Source organism: Physella acuta, unplaced genomic scaffold, assembly GCF_028476545.2.
Source record: "Physella acuta isolate Inbredline_101_S28 unplaced genomic scaffold, ASM2847654v3 ptg000051l, whole genome shotgun sequence".
NCBI lineage: Eukaryota > Metazoa > Mollusca > Gastropoda > Physidae > Physella > Physella acuta.
Genome location: NW_026731571.1, coordinates 409,191 through 435,179, shown reverse-complemented (window position 1 = coordinate 435,179; position 25,989 = coordinate 409,191). Strand labels below are relative to the sequence as shown.

Here is a 25,989-nt window from a genome sequence, read left to right as displayed (position 1 = left end):
ATAGACGAATCTAACGGTTGAGTTCGATAGATGAATCTAGTTCGATAGACGAATCTAACGGTTGAGTTCGATAGATGAATCTAGTTCGATAGACGAATCTAACGGTTGAGTTCGATAGATGAATCTAGTTCGATAAACGACTTTGACGATGACAGAAAGAGTGAGGAAAGCCATGTAGACAGTCGAGTAAATAATCTAACTATGATTGACCGTGGCTGACCGCTACAGTCTCTTATAAAGATATTCAGTCCAAAACTATCACATCTGTAGCGAGTCACCAGACCCACAGCAGCAGACTACAATGGCAGACTACACCCCAAATCATTCCTCTGAGGACTGTTTATTGTGTCACTAATAAACTCACTTGAAACTTACTTAAAGACTGTTGAACCGTTGGTGACGTCTCCGGCTGCTTACGTCATGACTTAATGTTCCGCCATGTTGCCACCTTCTGACCGGCAGCTGCCCGCCGTGACGTAAGATCCCCGACCGGCAAAGTGCGAGCAGGGTGGGGTGACATAAAACACGGCACGCGAGTGGGGGGTCAACTGACCACAGGCCACTCGCTGGTCAGATGAGGTGATTGTCGCGTGCTGGGGGTTTTATGGTGGGCGGCAGGTGGAGTGGGGTGTGTGACTCTAGCTGTCACGTGGCTATATGACCCCAGGCTTTGTCCACGACCAGACAGGTTAGTGACGTTATTTAACTCCCGCTGTGATCAGCGTGGTCAAATGTTTTCCTTTGTACGTGCCCAGGTCCCCCTCGACACACACACTCGTACAGTGTAACCACAAGGATAGGGTAGAACTTGACCACTCTGGTTAAATGTTTTCCTTTGTACGTGCCCAGGTCCACCTCCACACACCCACTCGTACAATGTAAGGCACAAGGATAGGGTAGAACAGGACGTTTTCCCTATGGTGATGAAATCAAGTCTTAGTCTCTAGTCGGCTTCACGTCATCTACCCCAGGGAAACAATCTGGTACCTGGCACAACTAATACAGGACCCAGACACAACAAGACCGAGACACAACAGGACCAAGACTCAAGAAAAAAAAAAGACAGTAAAAAAAAAAATTCATAAAAAACGTTTTAATAACAAGCTTTTATGTAACGATGCACTAAAAAGTAGAAAATAAATTATAGACTACTATTTAAATAACTATAAAGAAAAGCGTGGGTCACTTTAGTATCTATTGGATACCTTTACTAATGTTAAGGAAGACACCCACGCTTTTCTTTATAGTTATTTAAATAGTAGTCTATAATTTATTTTCTACTTTTTAGTGCATCGTTACATAAAAGCTTGTTATTAAAACGTTTTTTATGAATTTTTTTTCAGTACTTTACATGTTTTATTTACAATAGAGTTACATGACTAAAAACCATTGCGCGCCTACTGAACATCACGTTCAGTAGGCGCGCAATGGTTTTTGAACGCAGCCATTACGTGATGGCGCAGCTATTGAAGGTGATGACGCGTGTGGTGTGGTTGGCTAGACATGCCTACTAATTCGGTCCAAATTTTTATTAATTCATAAAAAATTAATTAGGCATCCAATTAAGTCAAATTTAGTTTCAGATTGCATTGTCTTCATGTCTTGACCCACGTGCCAACTGTGAATCGTATCGGTCAAGTAGAACTGTCCGAATTTTCACTCCTGCGTTTCCGTCTAGACAGACTGACGACAGACAGAGGAAGTGAGTTAAATAAAAGCTTGTAAAAATTGAATAGTTTATTGATGTTTGTCTTATCAATAAACTAAAGAAACCTCTCCATAAATACATTGCAGGTTGAAACTCTCTAAAATCACAGGCACAAGTCTAGAGATGTTCAGTATCTTTAAGTACCCAGTCATGGCTACACACTGCTTCCATGCAAGCACCATTCACATCACACGCTAGATTCAAACATACACATCAGCAGGCGCTCATTGGACCAGAATCACGTGGACCATAACAAGACAACTACATAACTGATGCAACTAACTTCAATACAAGAATCAGATCTGGCTAAATCACGTGACTCAAGCACCACCAACCAATCAAAGCAGGGCTTACAAACACTGGAACAATTTCGCCTAATTCCATGAGATAGAAGGTTTCAGACAAGAAACTCCTCATGATTTTGTTATGCCACGAGCTCCTCCGGATTAAAAGATTAAGCTAGGTCCTAAGCTGGGGTTACAAGTCCAGCAAGATTGTCCTGGGGTCCTCTACGGCTGACTTGATTTTACGCAGGAACGTCACAGCCTCGCGCCCATCTATCAGTTTGTGGTCATAGGTTAAAGCTACATACATCATGGGCCGAATTTCTACCTGCAGGTGGGTGGTCAACATAATGGGACAATATTAGAGGTGATGAGACAACTTACAGAGGTGGTGACGTGACAATGATAGAGGTGGTGATGTGACAATATTAGAGGTGGTGACATGACAATATTAGAGGTGGTGACATGACAATATTAGAGGTGGTGACGTGACAATATTAGAGGTGGTGACATGACAATATTAGAGGTGGTGAGACAACTTACAGAGGTGGTGACATGACAATATTAGAGGTGGTGATGTGACAATATTAGAGGTGGTGACGTGACAATATTAGAGGTGGTGACATGACAATATTAGAGGTGGTGAGACAACTTACAGAGGTGGTGACATGACAATATTAGAGGTGGTGATGTGACAATATTAGAGGTGGTGACGTGACAATATTAGAGGTGGTGACATGACAATATTAGAGGTGGTGAGACAACTTACAGAGGTGGTGACATGACAATATTAGAGGTGGTGACGTGACAATATTAGAGGTGGTGACATGACAATATTAGAGGTGGTGACATGACAATATTAGAGGTGGTGAGACAACTTACAGAGGTGGTGACATGACAATATTAGAGGTGGTGACGTGACAATGGAATACAAACAGACAGAGAAGAATACAATGCTGACAGGAAGCTCTGATGCGTAGACCAACCTTCCCATTGATGGCGACAGGTCTATCAAAGATGCCGTGCATGCCCAGGATAGCAGACTGTGGGGGGTTGATGATGGGGGTGCCAAACATGGAGCCAAACACTCCCCCATTGCTGATGGTAAAGGTTCCACCATCCATGTCCTCAATGGCCAGGGTTCCAGCTCGGGCCTGGAGGAGACGTAAGGAAGGTGTATTTTACATTGTCATGTCATGTTGTCACAGATGGCACACATGACATTACAGGTGTCACACATGACATTACAGGTGTCACACATGACATTAAAGGTGTCACACATGACATTACAGGTGTCACAAATGACATTACAGGTGTCACACATGACATTACAGGTGTCACACATGACATGACAGATGTCACACATGACATTACAGGTGTCACCCATGACATTACAGATGTCACACATGACATGACAGGTGTCACACATGACATGACAGGTGTCACACATGACATTACAGATGTCACACATGACATTACAGGTGTCACACATGACATTACAGGTGTCACACATGACATTACAGATGTCACACATGACATTACAGGTGTCACACATGACATTACAGGTGTCACACATGACATGACAGATGTCACACATGACATGACAGATGTCACACATGACATTACAGATGTCACACATGATGTTACAGATGTCACACATGACGTTACAGGTGTCACACATGACATGATTTCAAACAAAGCTAAGGTGAATTAAATCAAGCTTACCCTCTCACCAAGGTCAGCGATGGTCTTCTCAATATCAGCATAATTCATCTTCTCCACATTTCTGATCACTGGTACCACCAGACCCTGGCAGAACAAAAAATGTTTTATTTTAATCTAAAATAGTTGTTGGTGTGGCAATGTTTTATTGAAAAAAGTTGTGGGTAAAGCAACGATATATCTTAATGAAAAGAATGTGGGTATAGCAACATATTTTCTTAAAAAGTTGTGGGTATAGCAATGTTTTATTCTGATGTAAAAAAGATGTGGGTGATACAGCAAACAGCCCAGTGCTGTACTCCAGGATGTAGAAGAGACTGACCTTGGGAGTGGCAACAGCCACACTGATGTCCACATAGTCCCTGTAGACAATCTCCAGGTCATCAATGACAGCATTGACCACTGGCTGGTCAGCCAAGGCAAAGGCCGCAGCTTTAACAAAAGCTGACATAAAGCCCAACTTGAGGTTGTATTTCTTCTGGAAGGCGTCCTTGTATTTGTTCCTCATCTCCATCACATTACTGGAACAGATCAACAGCAAACATTGTACACCACATAGCAAGTTTCATTCAACTGTGTCACTACACATATGTTAGACAACAGCAAACATTGTACACCACATAGCATGTTTCATTCAACTGTGTCACTACACATCACATTACTGGAACAGATCAACAGCAAACATTGTACACCACATAGCATGTTTCATTCAACTGTGTCACTATACATGTGTTAGACAAGGCTTTACCTCATATCTATCTCATTGAAAGTTGTTAACATGGCACATGTGTTCTGAGCTTCTTTCAGGCGCTGACCAATTCTTTGACGCATCCTGTTCATTTTCACCTGCACAGGTCAAAACAAAATCACAAGCTGTATCTAATGTCTTAATGGAGGGGGTGGGGGGTGTAAGGTGCCAGTAATACATGGACAAGCCACTCACCCTCTGTTCTGAGGGGAGGTGTAAGGTGCCAGTAATACATGGAACAAGCCACTCACCCTCTGTTCTGAGGGGGAGGTGTAAGGTGCCAGTAATACATGAAACAAGCCACTCACCCTCTGTTCTAAGGGGAGGTGTAAGGTGCCAGTAATACATGGAACAAGCCACTCACCCTCTGTTCTGAGGGGGAGGTGTAAGGTGCCAGTAATACATGGAACAAGCCACTCACCCTCTGTTCTGAGCGACTGCCTGATATACCCAGGGGAGCAGCACCCACAGCAGGAGCCTGAGCAGCTTTAGGCTTGACGGCTGTCTTGGGGGTGGAGGAGATGGGCTGGCTGGGGGGTGGGGGCACAGGCGGGGCCTTGTCAGGTATGGGTCCTGATGATGATGGAGGCGGTTTGGATGTTTCTACGGTAGGAGGTGGCGCCACAGACTCTTTTTTCACAGCTGTTGCCCCCCCTGCTGTATGTGAAAAAAATTGTTGAAATGGAGTCAAGTACAACAATCACGTTTAAGTCAATTGTTGAAGGGAGTCAGGTACAACAATCACGGTTAAGTCAATTATTGGAGGGAGTCAGGTACAACAAACACAGTTAAGTCAATTGTTGAAGGGAGTCAGGTACAACAATTACGGTTAAGTCAATTGTTGTAGGGAGTCAGGTACACAATCACCGTTAAGTCAAAGAAATTTTTGAAGTCAAGTACAACAATCATGGTTAAGTCAAAGAAATTTTTGAAGTCAAGTACAACAATCACAGTAAAGTCAACATCAACTCTAACCTCCAACTCGAATCTTGACCAAGGTCAGGCCAGGTGTGACCTTGTCGCCATCTTTGACAATCAGCTCCTCAATAACACCATCAACAGGAGAATGGACAGGCATGTTGGTCTGTGGTCAAGTACAACATTTCAGCTGGACTAAACTTATGACTTATCTTAACATCACTGGCTAACTCATCTTAACAAGCCAGCCAGCTATACATCACTGGCTAACTCATCTTAACATGCCAGCCAGCTATACATCACTGGCTAACTCATCTTAACAAGCCAGCCAGCTATACATCACTGGCTAACTCATCTTAACAAGCCAGCTATACATCACTGGCTAACTCATCTTAACAAGCCAGCCAGCTATACATCACTGGCTAACTCATCTTAACAAGCCAGCTATACATCACTGGCTAACTCATCTTAACAAGCCAGCCAGCTATACATCACTGGCTAACTCATCTTAACAAGCCAGCTATACATCACTGGCTAACTCATCTTAACAAGCCAGCCAGCTATACATCACTGGCTAACTCATCTTAACAAGCCAGTCAGCTATACATCACTGGCTAACTCATCTTAACAAGCCAGTCAGCTATACATCACTGGCTAACTCATCTTAACAAGCCAGCTATACATCACTGGCTAACTCATCTTAACAAGCCAGCTATACATCACTGGCTAACTCATCTTAACAAGCCAGCCAGCTATACATCACTGGCTAACTCATCTTAACAAGCCAGCTATACATCACTGGCTAACTCATCTTAACAAGCCAGCCAGCTATACATCACTGGCTAACTCATCTTAACAAGCCAGCTATACATCACTGGCTAACTCATCTTAACAAGCCAGCCAGCTATACATCACTGGCTAACTCATCTTAACAAGCCAGCTATACATCACTGGCTAACTCATCTTAACAAGCCAGCCAGCTATACATCACTGGCTAACTCATCTTAACATGCCAGTCAGCTATACATCACTGGCTAACTCATCTTAACAAGCCAGTCAGCTATACATCACTGGCTAACTCATCTTAACAAGCCAGTCAGCTATACATCACTGGCTAACTCATCTTAACAAGCCAGCTATACATCACTGGCTAACTCATCTTAACAAGCCAGCCAGCTATACATCACTGGCTAACTCATCTTAACAAGCCAGCTATACATCACTGGCTAACTTATCTTAACAAGCCAGCCAGCTATACATCACTGGCTAACTCATCTTAACATGCCAGTCAGCTATACATCACTGGCTAACTCATCTTAACAAGCCAGTCAGCTATACATCACTGGCTAACTCATCTTAACAAGCCAGTCAGCTATACATCACTGGCTAACTCATCTTAACAAGCCAGCTATACATCACTGGCTAACTCATCTTAACAAGCCAGCCAGCTATACATCACTGGCTAACTCATCTTAACAAGCTAGCTATACATCACTGGCTAACTCATCTTAACAAGTCAGCCAGCTATACATCACCGGCTAACTCATCTTAACATGCCAGTCAGCTATACATCACTGGCTAACTCATCTTAACAAGCCAGTCAGCTATACATCACTGGCTAACTCATCTTAACATGCCAGTCAGCTATACATCACTGGCTAACTCATCTTAACAAGCCAGCCAGCTATACATCACTGGCTAACTCATCTTAACATGCCAGCCAGCTATACATCACTGGCTAACTCATCTTAACAAGCCAGCCAGCTATACATCACTGGCTAACTCATCTTAACAAGCCAGCTATACATCACTGGCTAACTCATCTTAACAAGCCAGCCAGCTATACATCACTGGCTAACTCATCTTAACAAGCCAGCTATACATCACTGGCTAACTCATCTTAACAAGCCAGCCAGCTATACATCACTGGCTAACTCATCTTAACAAGCCAGCTATACATCACTGGCTAACTCATCTTAACAAGCCAGCCAGCTATACATCACTGGCTAACTCATCTTAACAAGCCAGTCAGCTATACATCACTGGCTAACTCATCTTAACAAGCCAGTCAGCTATACATCACTGGCTAACTCATCTTAACAAGCCAGCTATACATCACTGGCTAACTCATCTTAACAAGCCAGCTATACATCACTGGCTAACTCATCTTAACAAGCCAGCCAGCTATACATCACTGGCTAACTCATCTTAACAAGCCAGCTATACATCACTGGCTAACTCATCTTAACAAGCCAGCCAGCTATACATCACTGGCTAACTCATCTTAACAAGCCAGCTATACATCACTGGCTAACTCATCTTAACAAGCCAGCCAGCTATACATCACTGGCTAACTCATCTTAACAAGCCAGCTATACATCACTGGCTAACTCATCTTAACAAGCCAGCCAGCTATACATCACTGGCTAACTCATCTTAACATGCCAGTCAGCTATACATCACTGGCTAACTCATCTTAACAAGCCAGTCAGCTATACATCACTGGCTAACTCATCTTAACAAGCCAGTCAGCTATACATCACTGGCTAACTCATCTTAACAAGCCAGCTATACATCACTGGCTAACTCATCTTAACAAGCCAGCCAGCTATACATCACTGGCTAACTCATCTTAACAAGCCAGCTATACATCACTGGCTAACTTATCTTAACAAGCCAGCCAGCTATACATCACTGGCTAACTCATCTTAACATGCCAGTCAGCTATACATCACTGGCTAACTCATCTTAACAAGCCAGTCAGCTATACATCACTGGCTAACTCATCTTAACAAGCCAGTCAGCTATACATCACTGGCTAACTCATCTTAACAAGCCAGCTATACATCACTGGCTAACTCATCTTAACAAGCCAGCCAGCTATACATCACTGGCTAACTCATCTTAACAAGCTAGCTATACATCACTGGCTAACTCATCTTAACAAGTCAGCCAGCTATACATCACCGGCTAACTCATCTTCACATGCCAGTCAGCTATACATCACTGGCTAACTCATCTTAACAAGCCAGTCAGCTATACATCACTGGCTAACTCATCTTAACATGCCAGTCAGCTATACATCACTGGCTAACTCATCTTAACAAGCCAGCCAGCTATACATCACTGGCTAACTCATCTTAACATGCCAGTCAGCTATACATCACTGGCTAACTCATCTTAACAAGCCAGTCAGCTATACATCACTGGCTAACTCATCTTAACAAGCCAGCTATACATCACTGGCTAACTCATCTTAACAAGACAGCTATACATCACTGGCTAACTCATCTTAACAAGCCAGCTATACATCACTGGCTAACTCATCTTAACAAGACAGCTATACATCACTGGCTAACTCATCTTAACAAGCCAGCTATACATCACTGGCTAAACTTATCTTAACAAGCCAGCTATACATCACTGGCTAACTCATCTTAACAAGCCAGCTATACATCACTGGCTAACTCATCTTAACAAGCCAGCTATACATCACTGGCTAACTCATCTTAACAAGCCAGCTATACATCACTGGCTAACTCATCTTAACAAGCCAGCCAGCTATACATCACTGGCTAACTCATCTTAACAAGCCAGTCAGCTATACATCACTGGCTAACTCATCTTAACAAGCCAGTCAGCTATACATCACTGGCTAACTCATCTTAACAAGCCAGTCAGCTATACATCACTGGCTAACTCATCTTAACAAGCCAGCTATACATCACTGGCTAACTCATCTTAACAAGCCAGCCAGCTATACATCACTGGCTAACTCATCTTAACAAGCCAGCCAGCTATACATCACTGGCTAACTCATCTTAACAAGCCAGTCAGCTATACATCACTGGCTAACTCATCTTAACAAGCCAGTCAGCTATACATCACTGGCTAACTCATCTTAACAAGCCAGCTATACATCACTGGCTAACTCATCTTAACAAGCCAGCCAGCTATACATCACTGGCTAACTCATCTTAACAAGCTAGCTATACATCACTGGCTAACTCATCTTAACAAGTCAGCCAGCTATACATCACCGGCTAACTCATCTTCACATGCCAGTCAGCTATACATCACTGGCTAACTCATCTTAACAAGCCAGTCAGCTATACATCACTGGCTAACTCATCTTAACATGCCAGTCAGCTATACATCACTGGCTAACTCATCTTAACAAGCCAGCCAGCTATACATCACTGGCTAACTCATCTTAACATGCCAGTCAGCTATACATCACTGGCTAACTCATCTTAACAAGCCAGTCAGCTATACATCACTGGCTAACTCATCTTAACAAGCCAGCTATACATCACTGGCTAACTCATCTTAACAAGACAGCTATACATCACTGGCTAACTCATCTTAACAAGCCAGCTATACATCACTGGCTAACTCATCTTAACAAGACAGCTATACATCACTGGCTAACTCATCTTAACAAGCCAGCTATACATCACTGGCTAAACTTATCTTAACAAGCCAGCTATACATCACTGGCTAACTCATCTTAACAAGCCAGCTATACATCACTGGCTAACTCATCTTAACAAGCCAGCTATACATCACTGGCTAACTCATCTTAACAAGCCAGCTATACATCACTGGCTAACTCATCTTAACAAGCCAGCCAGCTATACATCACTGGCTAACTCATCTTAACAAGCCAGTCAGCTATACATCACTGGCTAACTCATCTTAACAAGCCAGCTATACATCACTGGCTAACTCATCTTAACAAGCCAGCTATACATCACTGGCTAACTCATCTTAACAAGCCAGCCAGCTATACATCACTGGCTAACTCATCTTAACAAGCCAGCTATACATCACCAGCTAACTCATCTTAACAAGCCAGCTATACATCACTGGCTAACTCAACTTAACAAGCCAGCTATACATCACTGGCTAACTCATCTTAACAAGCCAGCCATACATCACTGGCTAACACATCTTAACAAGCCAGCTATACATCACTGGCTAACTCATCTTAACAAGCCAGCTATACATCACTGGCTAACTCATCTTAACAAGCCAGCTATACATCACTGGCTAACTCAACTTAACAAGGCAGCTATACATCACTGGCTAACTCATCTTAACAAGCCAGCCATACATCACTGGCTAACACATCTTAACAAGCCAGCTATACATCACTGGCTAACTCAACTTAACAAGCCAGCTATACATCACTGGCTAACTCATCTTAACAAGCCAGCCAGCCATACATCACTGGCTAACTCATCTTAACAAGCCAGCTATACATCACTGGCTAACTCATCTTAACAAGCCAGCCAGCCATACATCACTGGCTAACTCATCTTAACAAGCCAGCTATACATCACTGGCTAACTCATCTTAACAAGCCAGCTATACATCACTGGCTAACTCATCTTAACAAGCCAGCTATACATCACTGGCTAACTCATCTTAACAAGCCAGCCAGCTATACATCACTGGCTAACTCATCTTAACAAGCCAGCTATACATCACTGGCTAACTCATCTTAACAAGCCAGCCAGCCATACATCACTGGCTAACTCATCTTAACAAGCCAGCTATACATCACTGGCTAACACATCTTAACAAGCCAGCCAGCCATACATCACTGGCTAACTCATCTTAACAAGCCAGCTATACATCACTGGCTAACACATCTTAACAAGCCAGCTATACATCACTGGCTAACACATCTTAATAAGCCAGCCAGCTATACATCACTGGCTAACTCATCTTAACAAGCCAGCTATACATCACTGGCTAACTCATCTTAACAAGCCAGCTATACATCACTGGCTAACACATCTTAACAAGCCAGCTATACATCACTGGCTAACTCATCTTAACAAGCCAGCTATACATCACTGGCTAACTCATTTTAACAAGCCAGCCAGCTATACATCACTAGCTAACTCATAACTCATCTAAACAACTGACAACTTGAAAACTGAATGATAAATTACTTGCCAATGAGAACAAATGATGAATCATTGAATATGCTGACAACTACATCTGTAAAAACATCACAAAAAGCTGACAAACTACGGTTAATAAGAAACTTACTTTATCTGTTTCAATCTCACCCACAACTTCATCTTTGCTGACAGATTCCCCAACAGCTGCGAAGACATTACAAGTCATTAGGTCATTGGTTTAACATAGGCAACATGTAAGTCCAGTCATTAGGTCATTGGTTTAACATATTTAAGTAATTAGGTCATTGGTTTAACACAAGCAACATCTGGATCCAGTCATTAGGTCATTGGTTTAACATGTAAGTCCAGTCATTGGTTGACCAAGGACAGGAGGTACTACACAACAGAAAGGCTCACCTTTGATCCATCGCATGTCTCCCTCTGAGATGGAGTCAGCAAATGGTGGGGAGTTGACTGCTCTGATTTCATCAGAAACTAAAGTACAACAAGAGAGAACATCAGATTCCTAAGTACAACAAGAGAGAACATCAGATTCCTAAGTACAACAAGAGAGAACATCAGATTCCTAAGTACAAGAGAGAACATCAGATTCCTAAGTACAAGAGAGAACATCAGATTCCTAAGTACAACAAGAGAGAACATCAGATTCCTAAGTACAACAAGAGAGAACATCAGATTCCTAAGTACAACAAGAGAGAACATCAGATTCCTACGTACAACAAGAGAGAACATCAGATTCCTACGTACAACAAGAGAGAACATCAGATTCCTACGTACAACAAGAGAGAACATCAGATTCCTACGTACAACAAGAGAGAACATCAGATTCCTAAGTACAAGAGAGAGAGAGAGAGAGAATATATCCCTAATGTTAACTTTTAACCTATACCTCCTTACAATAAATAATACCACTTCCTAACAATCAAATCAGCACCCCTTATAACAGCCAAGTAACAACCACCACCCCACAACAGCCAAGTTTCACCCCCCCCCCCACAGCTCACAACAGCCAAGTAACATCACCACCCCCCCCCCACAGCTCACAACAGCCAAGTAACACTTCCCACAACCAAATAACATCCCACACCTCCGATCAACCAATCCACACACCCCCTCAACCAAAGTAACACCCCCCACACTTCCCTCTAGTCAGTCTACTTTCATAATGAAAGAAACTGCAACAGCTGCAGCACACATTAGAGCCAGCACAAGGAAGGAGACAACACAACACTGATGATATCAAAGCTGTTTCTGCTTCAGTGTGTGGGCACAGGTTCAATAGGCTAGCTGACACTACAAGAAACTCTAGGGCAGGGGAGGTGGGGGGAGGTGGGGGTACAGTGGTTAAAGAGACAACAGGGGGTTAGACAAAAGGATCAGACAGCAGTACCAGATGTATGAAATGTAAACTGACTTACACAGGTATCTGCTAGTGTGGAGACATCTAGAGTTTTTTAAAGATCCTAACTGTTGGCTGTAGAAAAAAACAAACACAGGCTGATACATAGGGAGATGATACAATCTTTAGACAAACACAGCATCTCATTTGCGCATGACAGTGAGTTGTATGGCCTCCATTCCACCTTAAACCACTGCTGTCTCCACCATCTCACAGCTACACCACCAACAGCTGCTGGTAACAGGTCAACACCTGCAGTCACCTAGACCATCACTTGTACCAAGTCAAGTTGACTGGTGGATCACCAGCCATTTCAAAGTCAAGAAAATACTTCAAGTATGACTTATGTAAGTCATATACCAATGTGACCTTGACCTGTTTACCTTGAGGTCAGATATGGCACCCCCCCACCCACCCAGTAAATAAATTGGAAGTTGACCTGCTTATGATAGGTCAGATATTGCACCCCCACCCACTAAATAAATGTGACCTTGACCTGCTTACCTTGAGGTCAGAGATGTGAACCTGCAGTGTGATGACGTCAACACAGCGGCACCTGACAAACAAAAAACACAATGAGGATACAGAGAGAGCAGTAGGATAAGGGAGTGCACTAAAACACAATGAGGATACAGAGAGAGCAGTAGGATAAGGGAGTGCACTAAAACACAATGAGGATACTGAGAGAGTAGTAGGATAAGGGAGTGCACTAAAACACAATGAGGATACTGAGAGTAGTAGGATAAGGGAGTGCACTAAAACACAATGAGGATACAGAGAGAGCAGTAGGATAAGGGAGTGCACTAAAACACAATGAGGATACTGAGAGAGTAGTAGGATAAGGGAGTGCACTAAAAAAATGAGGATACTGAGAGAGTAGTAGGATAAGGGAGTGCACTAAAACACAATGAGGATACTGAGAGAGTAGTAGGATAAGGGAGTGCACTAAAAAATGAGGATACTGAGAGAGTAGTAGGATAAGGGAGTGCACTAAAACACAATGAGGATACTGAGAGCAGTAGGATAAGGGAGTGCACTAAAACACAATGAGGATACTGAGAGAGTAGTAGGATAAGGGAGTGCACTAAAACACAATGAGGATACTGAGCGAGTAGTAGGATAAGGGAGTGTACTAAAACACAATGAGGATACAGAGAGAGTAGTAGGATAAGGGAGTGCACTAAAAAAAGGAGGATACTGAGAGAGTAGTAGGATAAGGGAGTGCACTAAAACACAATGATATTCTGAGAGTAGTAGGATAAGGGAGTGCACTAAAACACAATGAGGATACTGAGAGAGTAGTAGGATAAGGGAGTGCACTAAAACACAATGAGGATACTGAGAGAGTAGTAAGATAAAGTGCACTAAAACACAATGAGGATATTCAGAGAGTAGTAGGATAACGAAGTGCACTAAAACACAATGAGGATATTGAGAGTGTAGTAAAATAGGAGAGTGCACTCGCGGTCCCCCCCCCCCCCACTTCTCTTTGGCACGGACTATACTGTTACAAGCATTACTTACTGCACCCACAACTGAACTAACAGGTCTACCATTTACAAAGTGTTTTAAAGCGATGTCTTTAGGTGCATGAGATGTATTGATGCCGTTAGTAAAACACATTAGTAAGTGTTTTGTTTGAAACCATTTGGTCGGGTGGCCAGGAGATAATTGATGACGACCATATCGGGCTAAACCTCCTAATGACGCTCAAGTTTGGAGTGGAACTTAAATACTTGTCCTCGCTACACAAGGTGTCCACGGTCAACCAAACAGTGCGCATGTAAGCACTTATCTTACAGGGATCAGGGGAATATGCACACAAACAATAAGTCCCGCCAACAATCACGGAGGTTTCAAAGAGAGAAAAACCCCAGTTAATTGCTTCTTGCATCCCGCTCACTAAGAGTTGACAACAGTGTTCTAGTGCTGGCCTCAATCATTTACAGCACGGAAATAAGGCCGGGAAAAGAAAACAATAATTAAAGAACAAAGCGGCCCGGCCATTATTCCGGTGACTGCGATACCTAGCAAATACATTTCTTCATTAAGGTAATGGCTACAAACAGCCGGCAACCATTTCGCTGATTACGATTTATGTACAAAACAGACAGGAATCAAACTTGCCAGGCGGAGCACCGGTGGATTATTGTGCGGCTCCGCACGAGAAATTCCATTAGGTTTCGTCTTTATCGTGGCCGGCCGGGCCATCTCTAGGGGCCCATTTATTAACGGTAAGCAAAGCCTGCAATACGTGCTAATTGAGCTACATTATAGAAGCTGCCCGCGCGCCACTGAGGGGCCTCCACACCCCTGACATGCGGCCACCTGTGGACCTTGTGTACCTGGTCACCTGACCACAGCCGCCGTTAAGGCTTCCTATTGCAGGTCAAATAAAAATGTCTTACCTCTCTCCTGGCATCTGGCAGCAGCAGCTAGAGCCTGCAACAGACAACAATAGAGGCATCAGTGGCATGCAACAGACAATACAGATAACAATGGCACGCTAAATGGACAAGGCTGGGTGTACGGCGATAGTCAAATGCATTTGATATGTCCACTGGATGCACATGATGGCATCCCATTATGGCGGGCCGCGCGTGTTTGAACCTAACAACGGTCGACAAAAGCTTTTGGCCCGGCGCCAGCCTATCTGCCCAGTCAGCGCTGTACCAATCAAGCAAGATGGCCGACAGCTAATGTGTCTTAAAACGTCAATCTCATGCATAAAAAAATAATAAAACAACAACAAAGGAACTGTGTAGAGGAGACTGGGCGACCAGAGCAAATAGTCCGGGACAAAGCATCAATCACAATCCAGAACCCGCCACGGGCAAGGCGGCGACAGGTAAGCCTCATCAATAAGATCGGCTCCTTCTTGTTTCATTTGCGCGTAATGGAAAGCCAGGAATATCTAGTTATGTCTGCAAGTGTCTGTCATTGATCGCTTCTTCCACGCATCACCGCCACCACCTTTTTCCCTCCACTTTTTTCAATCACTGCTCTGGGCAACAAAGGGGAACAACTCCGTAGGGGCCAGTAGCGCTGAACAAGACACTAGGTGATCCATCATAGGATTAATCCCAGTCCGACCCGCTCCTGCAAGACACCTGCTTATTGATCTTAGCTTCATCACCAGCCGTGCGCTCCAGGCCTGGTAATTAAGCAAAGACAATCGGGCTAGATAGATTGTAATGAGAAGTAACCGACCCGTGCACGGGCTGACTGACGGGCTGGCCCGGTAACTCTTCCATTATGGCCTGGGCCATCTACACCAGACTGGGGCCAGCTATCAAATCTTTGCATCCAAGTGAAGAAAAGTCAGTAAAAGAATAATGAAAAGCACTCGCTACACTAGCGCTTGTCAGCACTGCAGGCTGAGTGCTGTAACCATCATCTTGTAACTCGTCAATTATTCACGCAGCCCCACGATCGTGGAGGGGAGACCCAGCTCAAGCAGAAACATTCTTGTTATCCCCCCACAACTAAAAGGGTGACACCAATGCTGGTGCTGGGGTCGTGGACACACCTCAACTAGAGGCGCGCCGGCCCCCATGAAATGGATCCGCCATTCTGTCAAGACAAGCTCATCAAATATTGATCTGGCACGCCGTGTATCAACCAGTGGGGCAGGTCGGATAAGACGCTTCTTCTTAACACAAGGACGACAATGGCTGGATGGGGACACACCTGTTACCAGACATAGCACACACACTTGGGGCGGACACGTGTTGCGGGATTAGTACTCGTCTTTATCACTCAACGTGTCTTCACACCTGATACATCACAAGCCACACAGGGGCACATAAACCAGCCACACAGGGGCACATAAACCAGGTACATAAACCAGCCCATCAGGTACATAAACCAGCCCATCAGGTACATAAACCAGCCCAACAGGTACATAAAACAGCCCAGGTACATAAAACAGCCCATCAGGTACATAAAACAGCCCATCAGTTACATAAACCAGCCCATCAGGTACATAAACCAGCCCAACAGGTACATAAAACAGCCCATCAGGTACATAAAACAGCCCATCAGGTACATAAACCAGCCCATCAGGTACATAAAACAGCCCATCAGGTACATAAACCAGCCCAACAGGTACATAAACCAGCCCAACAGGTACATAAACCAGCCCATCAGGCACATAAAACAGCCCAGGTACATAAAACAGCCCAACAGGTACATAAACCAGCCCATCAGGTACATAAACCAGCCCATCAGGTACATAAAACAGCCCAGGTACATAAACCAGCCCATCAGGTACATAAACCAGCCCATCAGGTACATAAAACAGCCCAGGTACATAAAACAGCCCAGGTACATAAACCAGCCCATCAGGTACATAAAACAGCCCAGGTACATAAAACAGCCCAGGTACATAAACCAGCCCATCAGGTACATAAACCAGCCCAACAGACACATAAAACAGCCCATCAGGTACATAAACCAGCCCATCAGGTACATAAACCAGCCCATCAGGTACATAAACCAGCCCAACAGGTACATAAACCAGCCCATCAGGTACATAAACCAGCCCATCAGGTACATAAACCAGCCCATCAGATACATAAAAACAAGCGCGCATATTAGCTACACAAGGCAGCACAACCTGACAGCCAAACAAGACAGCCAGATGAAACAGCACATAGTGACAAGTAAAAAAGGATAAATAGTTTCAAATCATTGACCTTAAAACAGGCTGCACAAATCCAGTTAATAATACCAAGTCTAAAGTCTAGCTAACTAGCGACTTGATCAGGGTTAAGCAAGAAACAAAAGCAAAGATCGGTGAGGACATTACACCACTAGAGGGAAGCACATCTTTTCAATTAAGACAATGAGAACAATGCTAATACATTCTATACTAGTCCGCTATAATAGGCCAAGTTTTTATATCAAATGTCATCAGCCTCTGTTACTTGTGATTCAAGTCATCTTAAATAGCATTACAATCTCATTGTGCTAGTTTTAAAGATTTCCCAACCAACTTTTACTTTGTTCTACTACTACTTGGACCACTATAAATTTAAAGGCCAAATTGAGGATCTACTTACACTATTAGAAAAGGGTAATTTGATTCTCACTACAACTAAAATATCTTGTAATAACTTGCAGTACAAGTTTATTTGTAATCTTGATGTGGAATGTTCAAGTGTTGGACTTTAATTAGTGTAGTAGTGTTTGAATGGAGAAGTTGGCAGACATCATACAAATCTTTAATCACATGACCAGATTATTTACCAAGTTAGTCTCATATGAAGTATGAGCTATTTATAGAGAGCAGTATTTCTATAATGAATATCTTCTACCAAACTCGTTAAAATTATTAACTATTAGCGTACCCGTCCCTGCGCTTTGCCGCGGGAATAGAAGAAAGTCTGTCGAAATATATAAGAAGGGTTTCATCAATGCGTTACCAATCATATATGCTTAGACGTATGACCTTGTTTTCTAAAGCTGAGTTATTTGAATGTAAACAATGCCTGCGCTTGCATCATAAATATTGGGACATGGGTTTACCTACATTACTGCATGAACACCTTGAGTGTACGTTAATCACTCACCTAAATAATGAGGTAGAACACCCTTCAGTGACCGCCCATGTGCCAGGGACGTAGAGGGGGGCTCCGAGGGGAGCTCCCCAATTACACTACCACAGAGGCGACACATACTACCCCTGGCACCTTAAAAATAACATAGGCACCATAGTGCTAACAGGATTACCCAGAGCACCACATAGCATCCTGAAACAATGATGCAGATTGCATCACTAAAGTTACACAAATCAACAGGATTTTTCTTTAATACGTAGAAAAAAAATATTTGTACGTGTTATAAACATCAGTGTGACTGATGCAATTTGTTAGTGTTACTAATGGTGTATTATCAGAAGCTCGATCTCAATTTCTGATGGGATCGTCTAAAAATAGATGCATCATTCGCAAAGTGACGAAACTGTTTGTATTTTTATTTTTACAGACAAAAGGAAACAACCCTTGGTAAATTTTTCTGATTATTAAAAAAATTGTATAACAGGGCCATCAGCGACCCATGTGTTCCTTTGGGGGTCGAAACTACCAGTGTATCTAACAAACCTACCAGTGTACCTAAGAAACTACCAGTGTAACTAAGATTACTAACAAACCGGTAGGTTATCTAACAAACCTACCAGTGTACCTAACATTACTAACAAACCTACCAGTGTACCTAACATTACTAACAAACCTATGGGTATCTAACAAACCTACCAATGTACCTAACATTACTAACAAACCTACCAGTGTACCTAACAAACCTACTCTATAAACTATAGTCAATGAAACTTATTCAAGAGACCTGATGTTTGATTACATTTTTAAGCTAAATGTTTCTTTAAAAATATAAACAATCCTGATACAATCATTATAATTTATAACATTTAAATTTAAAGAACTAAATATAAATATAAAACTTTGGTCAAGGACAAAATACTAGAAAGAAAAAATGTGTTTTTGAAAATTAGCTTCACACACTAAAATAATGTAAGGATTTCAACCAACCATCTGTATTTCTTAAAAAAATAAAAAGAGAAATAGAACTAAACTTTTTAAATCTGGAAGTGAAAAACACAAAAGCTAATGTTCTATTTTTTTTAACCCTATTTCAATGTTTTGGGCTGATGTTAGACTTTTAGTGCATGCATTGTCTGTTATGCCCCACCTGTTATACAACACAGGATATCATTTTACAGCAGCATTAAGGTCCTGGTTATGTTGTATACACTAGAGTCAGCTGACCCATGTTTCCTAACTACTGTTAGAACCTTCTTTGCAAGCACAGCGAGCATCAACTGGTCTAAGGTAAAAACAATGATGCTAAAGCCAATATACGTCTCTAATGAAGCATGAAGTAGTTCAGTGAAGAACAAATATCCCCATATATTAGAGGAATCAATGCTTGACCAGACAGAAGTCTAGGTGATGAGGACAGATTAATTGCTACAGTGCCCTACTGAGACAATGCCCAGCAGGGTCTCTGTACTCTGTATAGAATCAATATCACGTGCAATATCATGTAACAAACTTGAGAGGCCCAGGATCTGATCAAGTCACTGTAGCTTGGATAGATGAGTAGCACATATTTACTTAGATTAGAAATTGGCTTTTATCAACAGGACAACTACGTTGTTAGATGAACTCAACTAGATCTAAAACTAAAAACCTACTCACTAGTAGTTTGTTAACTGTATCACTTTACTACTGAAGAGGCTGAATCACAAATTTCAAGTCACAACTTTAATTAACCTCCTCTTAACAAAACAAATGTAAACATCTTCATAATATAAAGCTTTTGATTGCACATGAAATAGTGAAATAAACATTTTTTCATAAGCAGTCGATTTACACTCAAGAAATCTCAAGCACATTTTGCGATCAACAATATAATTTTGTCAAATTCATTAAAAACTTGTTATTTATTAACGCCTGCTTCCACCCCCCTACATATTTATTATAAAGGTGTTTACATCAGCTTCCAAAAGTCTTTTTGATTAGTACAAATATAAGATTAAACTGTTAAGTCATGTTTCCTAAAATGTATTTAGATTGACAACAGTAAGAGAGGGAACATCGTTTATGACATTACTTAAAATGTTTAGCTTACTATGATTAGGCACATGAGTTAAAAATTTGCTAAAACAACCTAGTAATTTTTCGCTAATTTGTCTGATAAAAAATGAATTTTTTATACTGAACTAGCAAACCCGTGCAGCGTGTTCTTGAAGGCGGACTCAATATTTTACGAGTATTTCATCAATGTATATTTTTAGTCACTTGTCCTTGTTTTCTAAATAGCACCGTTCATATTGGATTTGAAATGTTGGGGCGTGGGTTTGTTCACAATCCTGCAGGAAGCCCTGGGTGTTCTATATGGACGCCTTAAAATTATATTAATTCAACTAGTACTAGTGAAGTAGAACACAACTTGGCTACCACCCATGTATCAGGGGCTCACGCTCTTGGGGGCCACGTTACAATACAGCAGGGGCGCTGGGTGCCTGCCCTGGTTGGGTAAGTCATCAAATGAAGTGGCCCACCATGTCCCTATCATAGGGTGCTCTTTAAAACTAATATAGGCGCTCACATAAGAGCCCAGGTGCTCGGGGCATCCAACCACCAGGTGCTGGTGGAAACGCAGTGGTTTGATATAGCCAACGATTATAGTAGCTCACCGTATCCATAGCATATGGCACTCTTTACAACAAGCATAGGAACCATAGTTCATGTTGGAGCCTGGTGCAACAAATCATACCGTCAGGGCACCAGAGGATGCGTCTGATTTGCTGTAGTGAATGATTATAGTAGCCCATAGTGTTCGCATTGTATCACGCTTTATAAAACAAACCAAGGGCTATGGTGTTAACAAGAAGCTGGGGCACCAAATCACAGCCTATGGGGGCACCAGGATGTGCCTGGTTAGATTTAATCAACAATTATTGTAGCCAACCATGTTCTTAGAGCATAGGCTATAAAAATGAACAAAGGCGCCATAATGCTCACAGGGGAGCCTGGGGTGCTCCAAGTCACTCAACCACAGTGGTGCTGACAGATGTGTATGGTGATGTTTTACAGTTGAATAAAGTAGTACCTTCTATGCAGGACACCCTATCAACAAATACCAAGTGTTAATATAACCGCTCTGGAACTCTAGGTGCCAAAATGCAGCTGATTTTTATATTTTAAAAAAAAAAAAAAAAAAAAAAAAAAAAAAATCGCATCCTGCAGGGGTGCTGTCCTCCGAAATTTCAATTTTGCCCACACAATAACCATCCCATACTTACATTTATACAAATACATAGATTATTTCTAAGACTCGATTGGGCCTTAAATTTAGTGAATAGGGCCTAGTATATAGAAATTACGTAGGCCTTATTTCAATTTTAGTGAGACAACCTACACTAGATGCCTTATATATTTTCATTACACAAATTTCATCACATTATCATAGAAATTTAGGCAAATGAAAGCATATCAACTCTGTACTTTGGTCATGTGAAGAATTAGTTTAGAAATGCCAAAATGATAAGTATTTTACAAAGATGTTGGTATAAAAAGATAGATCTGGTAAATTTCTATTAAGAAAAAAAGTCCTGATAAACATTCACCTGACACCACTGTCATTTAGTTTGAGTTAGGTTAAATAAATAAATAGATTCTTGGACATGAAATACATTCTTATCAAACCATTATGCTAAAGCTGCAACTGTACATAACAAACTATATTATTAACTCGTAAAAAATGACCACAGTATTTTCAATACTCTATATCTCATGTGTAGGTAGAATTGATGAAATAGATCATTTATCTAAAAATGGATATAAAAACTCACAATAACTAAAAATCATAAATTATTAGGCCTAAACTTAAACTCAATTAGACTTAAAAAATTATTTAATATATTTTATTAAGAAATAATTAGCAAATTTGTGGGTTGTTTTTTTTTTTCATTTTTTTTTTTGCGTTTCAAAAATTTAATTTAAATTTATTAGTTTTTAAGCTTTATCATTAAATAATGTTAAGAACCAATTGTTTTTAGCGCAATTTCCATTCTGGAGAATTGCGTTTATTAACCCGTCATTTCTGGATGTATGAATGTATGAATGAATGGATGGATGTGTGTCCGCAGCTTTAAGTCGTATCTCCTCCTCAACGAAGCAATATCGATGACTAGTTCCAAAAGCAATTATGTTAAGCAAGTTACGAGGATGAACATAGGCTATAAAAAGTCCGGGTTTCTTTCATGGTTTTCCCGGAAAAGCCAAAAAACCTAAAAAAAAAAGCAGTTTTTGGCCCATATCTCGGCAACCAGACCACTTAGCGACTTGAAACATGTACCAATCGATTCCTGCCATAATTTAGAACAATATTGCCGAAGAAAGTTTTCAAAAATATCCTTTCGTTCTGTCACAAAATTTTTTTTGAATGAATTAAAATTTGGACCGAATTAGTAGGCATTTTTTCCAACCACACCACACGTGTCATCACGTTCAATAGCTGCACCATCACGTTCTATGGCTTCGTCATCACGTTCAGTAGCTAGGCGCGCAATGGTTTTTAGTCATGTAACTCTATTGTAAATAAAACATGTAAAATACTGAAATTTTTTTTAAATAAAAAACGTTTTAATAACTAACCAATGGTTTTACTAACCCTGCTCTTGATTTACGCTACGACAGAGCTATTTTTAGATAACATAAGGAAATTGCGCTAAAATTGTCACTAGACTTTTTAATTAACTTGTTTTACTTTCTTCTTTATGAAGATTTATGTGACAAAGGGAAAACATGTACTGTAAAGAAGCTAAAAATAGATTTCTAGCCATTTTCCTCAAAATCATCTGAGAACATATTGAATAAAATTGCATCAATCTAACTTCTCAGTAAATTAATTTTTTATTGGATATAATTATAGGCCGATGCTAGCCGGAAAAAGATATGCATGCACAATGGAGAGAAACTACGACTTGCATTCGCGGCGATGTTTTCAATGGTAATTCGCATGCGTGTGTTTACAGCCGCAGAACCCTAACACCAACCCTAATCATAGGTCACTGCGCATGCGCAGAGCTATCTTTTGCCGACTAAGTGGAGATGTTGGGGAGAAAAATCTTCTGAGTAGTCACTTCGATAATTATATTTGTAACTGTTACATTTATAACTGTTAGATTGTTGATTAGTGAAGACTATTAAGTTTTAATTACGACGAGCAGTGTTGATCAAGAATGCTCCATGAAAAAACTAAGTCACACATTTTTCTGGAAAAGTATTTGTAGATGTAATTTCCCCATTGAGGATTTCCCTGTATGGGCAAAAGTGAAACTAAAACCGGTAGCTCCCATTGTTTTTATTTATCATACTTGCACCATATTCTAGTGCCATAAGACATCGTACTACGACTGAAAAAGATAAAGGGTTTAGCCTGCCCTACCATCATTAAGTTAAGTCAAACCCTTATTTCTTAGTTCTAAATATATTTTATAGGCCTGGACTATATGGGAGTAGATCTATATGCCTAGGCCTAAAATTTAGTTGAGATTACAATACAATCGGACATCAGTATCTTCAATCACCCTTAAATTTAAGAGATACCAGACTTGGATCTAGACTCTAGATCTAGATTCTAAAATGTTTTTAGTTCTTTAACCCAAAAATTCATTTGTTGATCAATAACTGAATCAGCTGTTTTATTTTTAATATTATTTTGTAGGAGTTAGAATTCAATTTAGTTAGACCTAGAGTAGAGCAGATAGATCTACTTTTGAAATGTGTATCGTAATGTTTTATGATCACAAAACAAAGTGAAGACATTGGATCTAGAGTCTAGATCTAGAAATCTACTAATCAAAGGTTGGGGATAGCTTTTGTTGAAAGTCAACTTCAGGTAACTGGACGTAACATTGCAAAGACAAAGGTCGAAAACATAATGAAAACTTTATAATTAGAAAACAGTACAAGTGCCTTTTATTTTACTTTTTATATCTATTTAGGATAGATACTTAAATACGTACCTTTGGCTTTAAGACATTTTGTCTACAAGAAGCAAGCCAGCGAAATTGGCCAAAATATCGAATGTTTGAGGAAGCTAGCATGGCGGCCTTCTTGTTTTCCGAAAGGTCACCAGTTCACGCATGCTCATTGTAAATAATATTCTAGATTTCCGTTATAGGTAGTCTTTCACTTTGTGGTACAATATTTAGATCAATATCAAATAAGATAAGGGCCTTGTTATGTTATGAAATCTATTATCTAAGTGATGAGCAGTGTTTCTTTCAGACATTTGGGGGGGGGGGGGGCTGACACTGGTAAAAAAAAGTATATATTGTGTCTCTATGTAGGCCTAACTCTAGTAATAGGATTTTTGATAAAGGATAGTCTTCATTTGTAGCAGTAAGGATTAGGATTATAAAAAAAAAAAAAAACTTTTTAAATATTGCACCATAAAAGACCCTTATCCTACGGACCTATCTTTGGTGTGTAGAATGTCGCTCCTCACAGTTCTTTCTAATCGTGGGATAATAAAATCAAACCCGTAATTTAAAATACTGATGGATTTAACAAGCCACCTGCATATCTCAAACCAGTGTTTATTTTTTTACTAACGAAGATAGATTTTTTTCCATTTAAGCAGACCACTAAAGGCCTTATATATATATATATATATATATATATATATATATATATATATATATATATATATATATATATATATATATATATATATATATATATATATATAAATTTAAAAAATAAATAAACAAAACAAAACAAAACCACCACAACAAAAAACAAACAAACATGCAAAGTACTGTAAGAAATAGGGAAGCTTAGTCTAGTTTCTTAATGTGTTAATAAACATAAATAATAAAAATTGATTCTTTACACAAAAAAATTGACTCCAGATTAAAGCAATCTGTACATGTGGATTGACGCAATTAGGTCAAGTTCATTTAGTGCGTAGTGTCAAGTAATGTGCATCACCGTCGTTGAGTCATATTGTAACTTAACGTTTAGTGCTACATTTACAAATATTGCTTCTATATAATAAGGCTAAATGATTGGGTAGGATCAGTAAATGTTACAAATATTGCTTTTACATAAAGCATAATGATTGGGTACGATCAGTTAGTGTTAGAAATATTGCTTCTACAATTCTACATAAGACATAATGATTGGGTACCATCATTACATTTACAGACCCTCATCTTCTCTAGCATCTAATTTACCTAAAAAAAAAACTTTTTAAAACCATCATTGCATACTGAGAGCCTCTGCCACCCATTGCCAGGCCTGACCCTAATGCACCCATTGTGTCACGTGTCACGTGTATACCATCAACCCATGAGGGCTATACATGCTTTGATTCTAAACTTGTCTCTTTGCCTAAGGTTCTCCACAGCATCATTTACACCATCATTGAAATACCTTCTCCTACATCAGCTTTTCTTGTACACAATATCAGGACATTTTTCCATTTTTTTTCAAACTAATTGACCATTTCTCTGTTCCTGTAACAAACTCCTAGGCCTACGATTTTCTGCACACATTTCGTCCTTCGACTAATCAACTAATTTGTTCGTCTGACAATAATGATTGACAGGTCTCGTGAAATTCACCCAGAATGTAAGTCAACTAATCTATCTATCTTCTATCTATATATATAAAAAGCAATGTATGTCTGTGTGTGTGTGTGTCTGTCCTTTATGCATTACTACACCTCTCATCACATCG

The 25,989-nt window shown here is 40.7% G+C and overlaps 1 protein-coding gene across 2 annotated transcripts; it reads right to left on the bottom strand.

Moving 5' to 3' along the window:
* Window positions 1-1,723: 1,723 nt before the first annotated feature.
* LOC131946130 (dihydrolipoyllysine-residue succinyltransferase component of 2-oxoglutarate dehydrogenase complex, mitochondrial) lies at window positions 1,724-24,392 on the bottom strand. Of its 2 annotated transcripts, none has more exons than XM_059306783.1 (13): window positions 24,270-24,392; window positions 15,124-15,157; window positions 13,220-13,271; window positions 12,735-12,790; window positions 11,713-11,790; window positions 11,444-11,499; window positions 5,438-5,546; window positions 4,884-5,119; window positions 4,463-4,560; window positions 4,037-4,235; window positions 3,718-3,801; window positions 2,979-3,146; window positions 1,724-2,320 (listed from the first exon to the last, which is right to left on the bottom strand). In XM_059306783.1, exons 1-13 carry the CDS (start codon window positions 24,348-24,350, stop codon window positions 2,186-2,188), a joined length of 1,386 nt encoding a protein of 461 aa, XP_059162766.1. In that variant the 5' UTR covers window positions 24,351-24,392; the 3' UTR covers window positions 1,724-2,185. The 2 variants fall into 2 exon arrangements, with proteins under 2 accessions (XP_059162766.1, XP_059162773.1); XM_059306790.1 differs by having other exon boundaries at window positions 4,884-5,116.
* Between the last annotated feature and the right edge of the window lie 1,597 nt (window positions 24,393-25,989).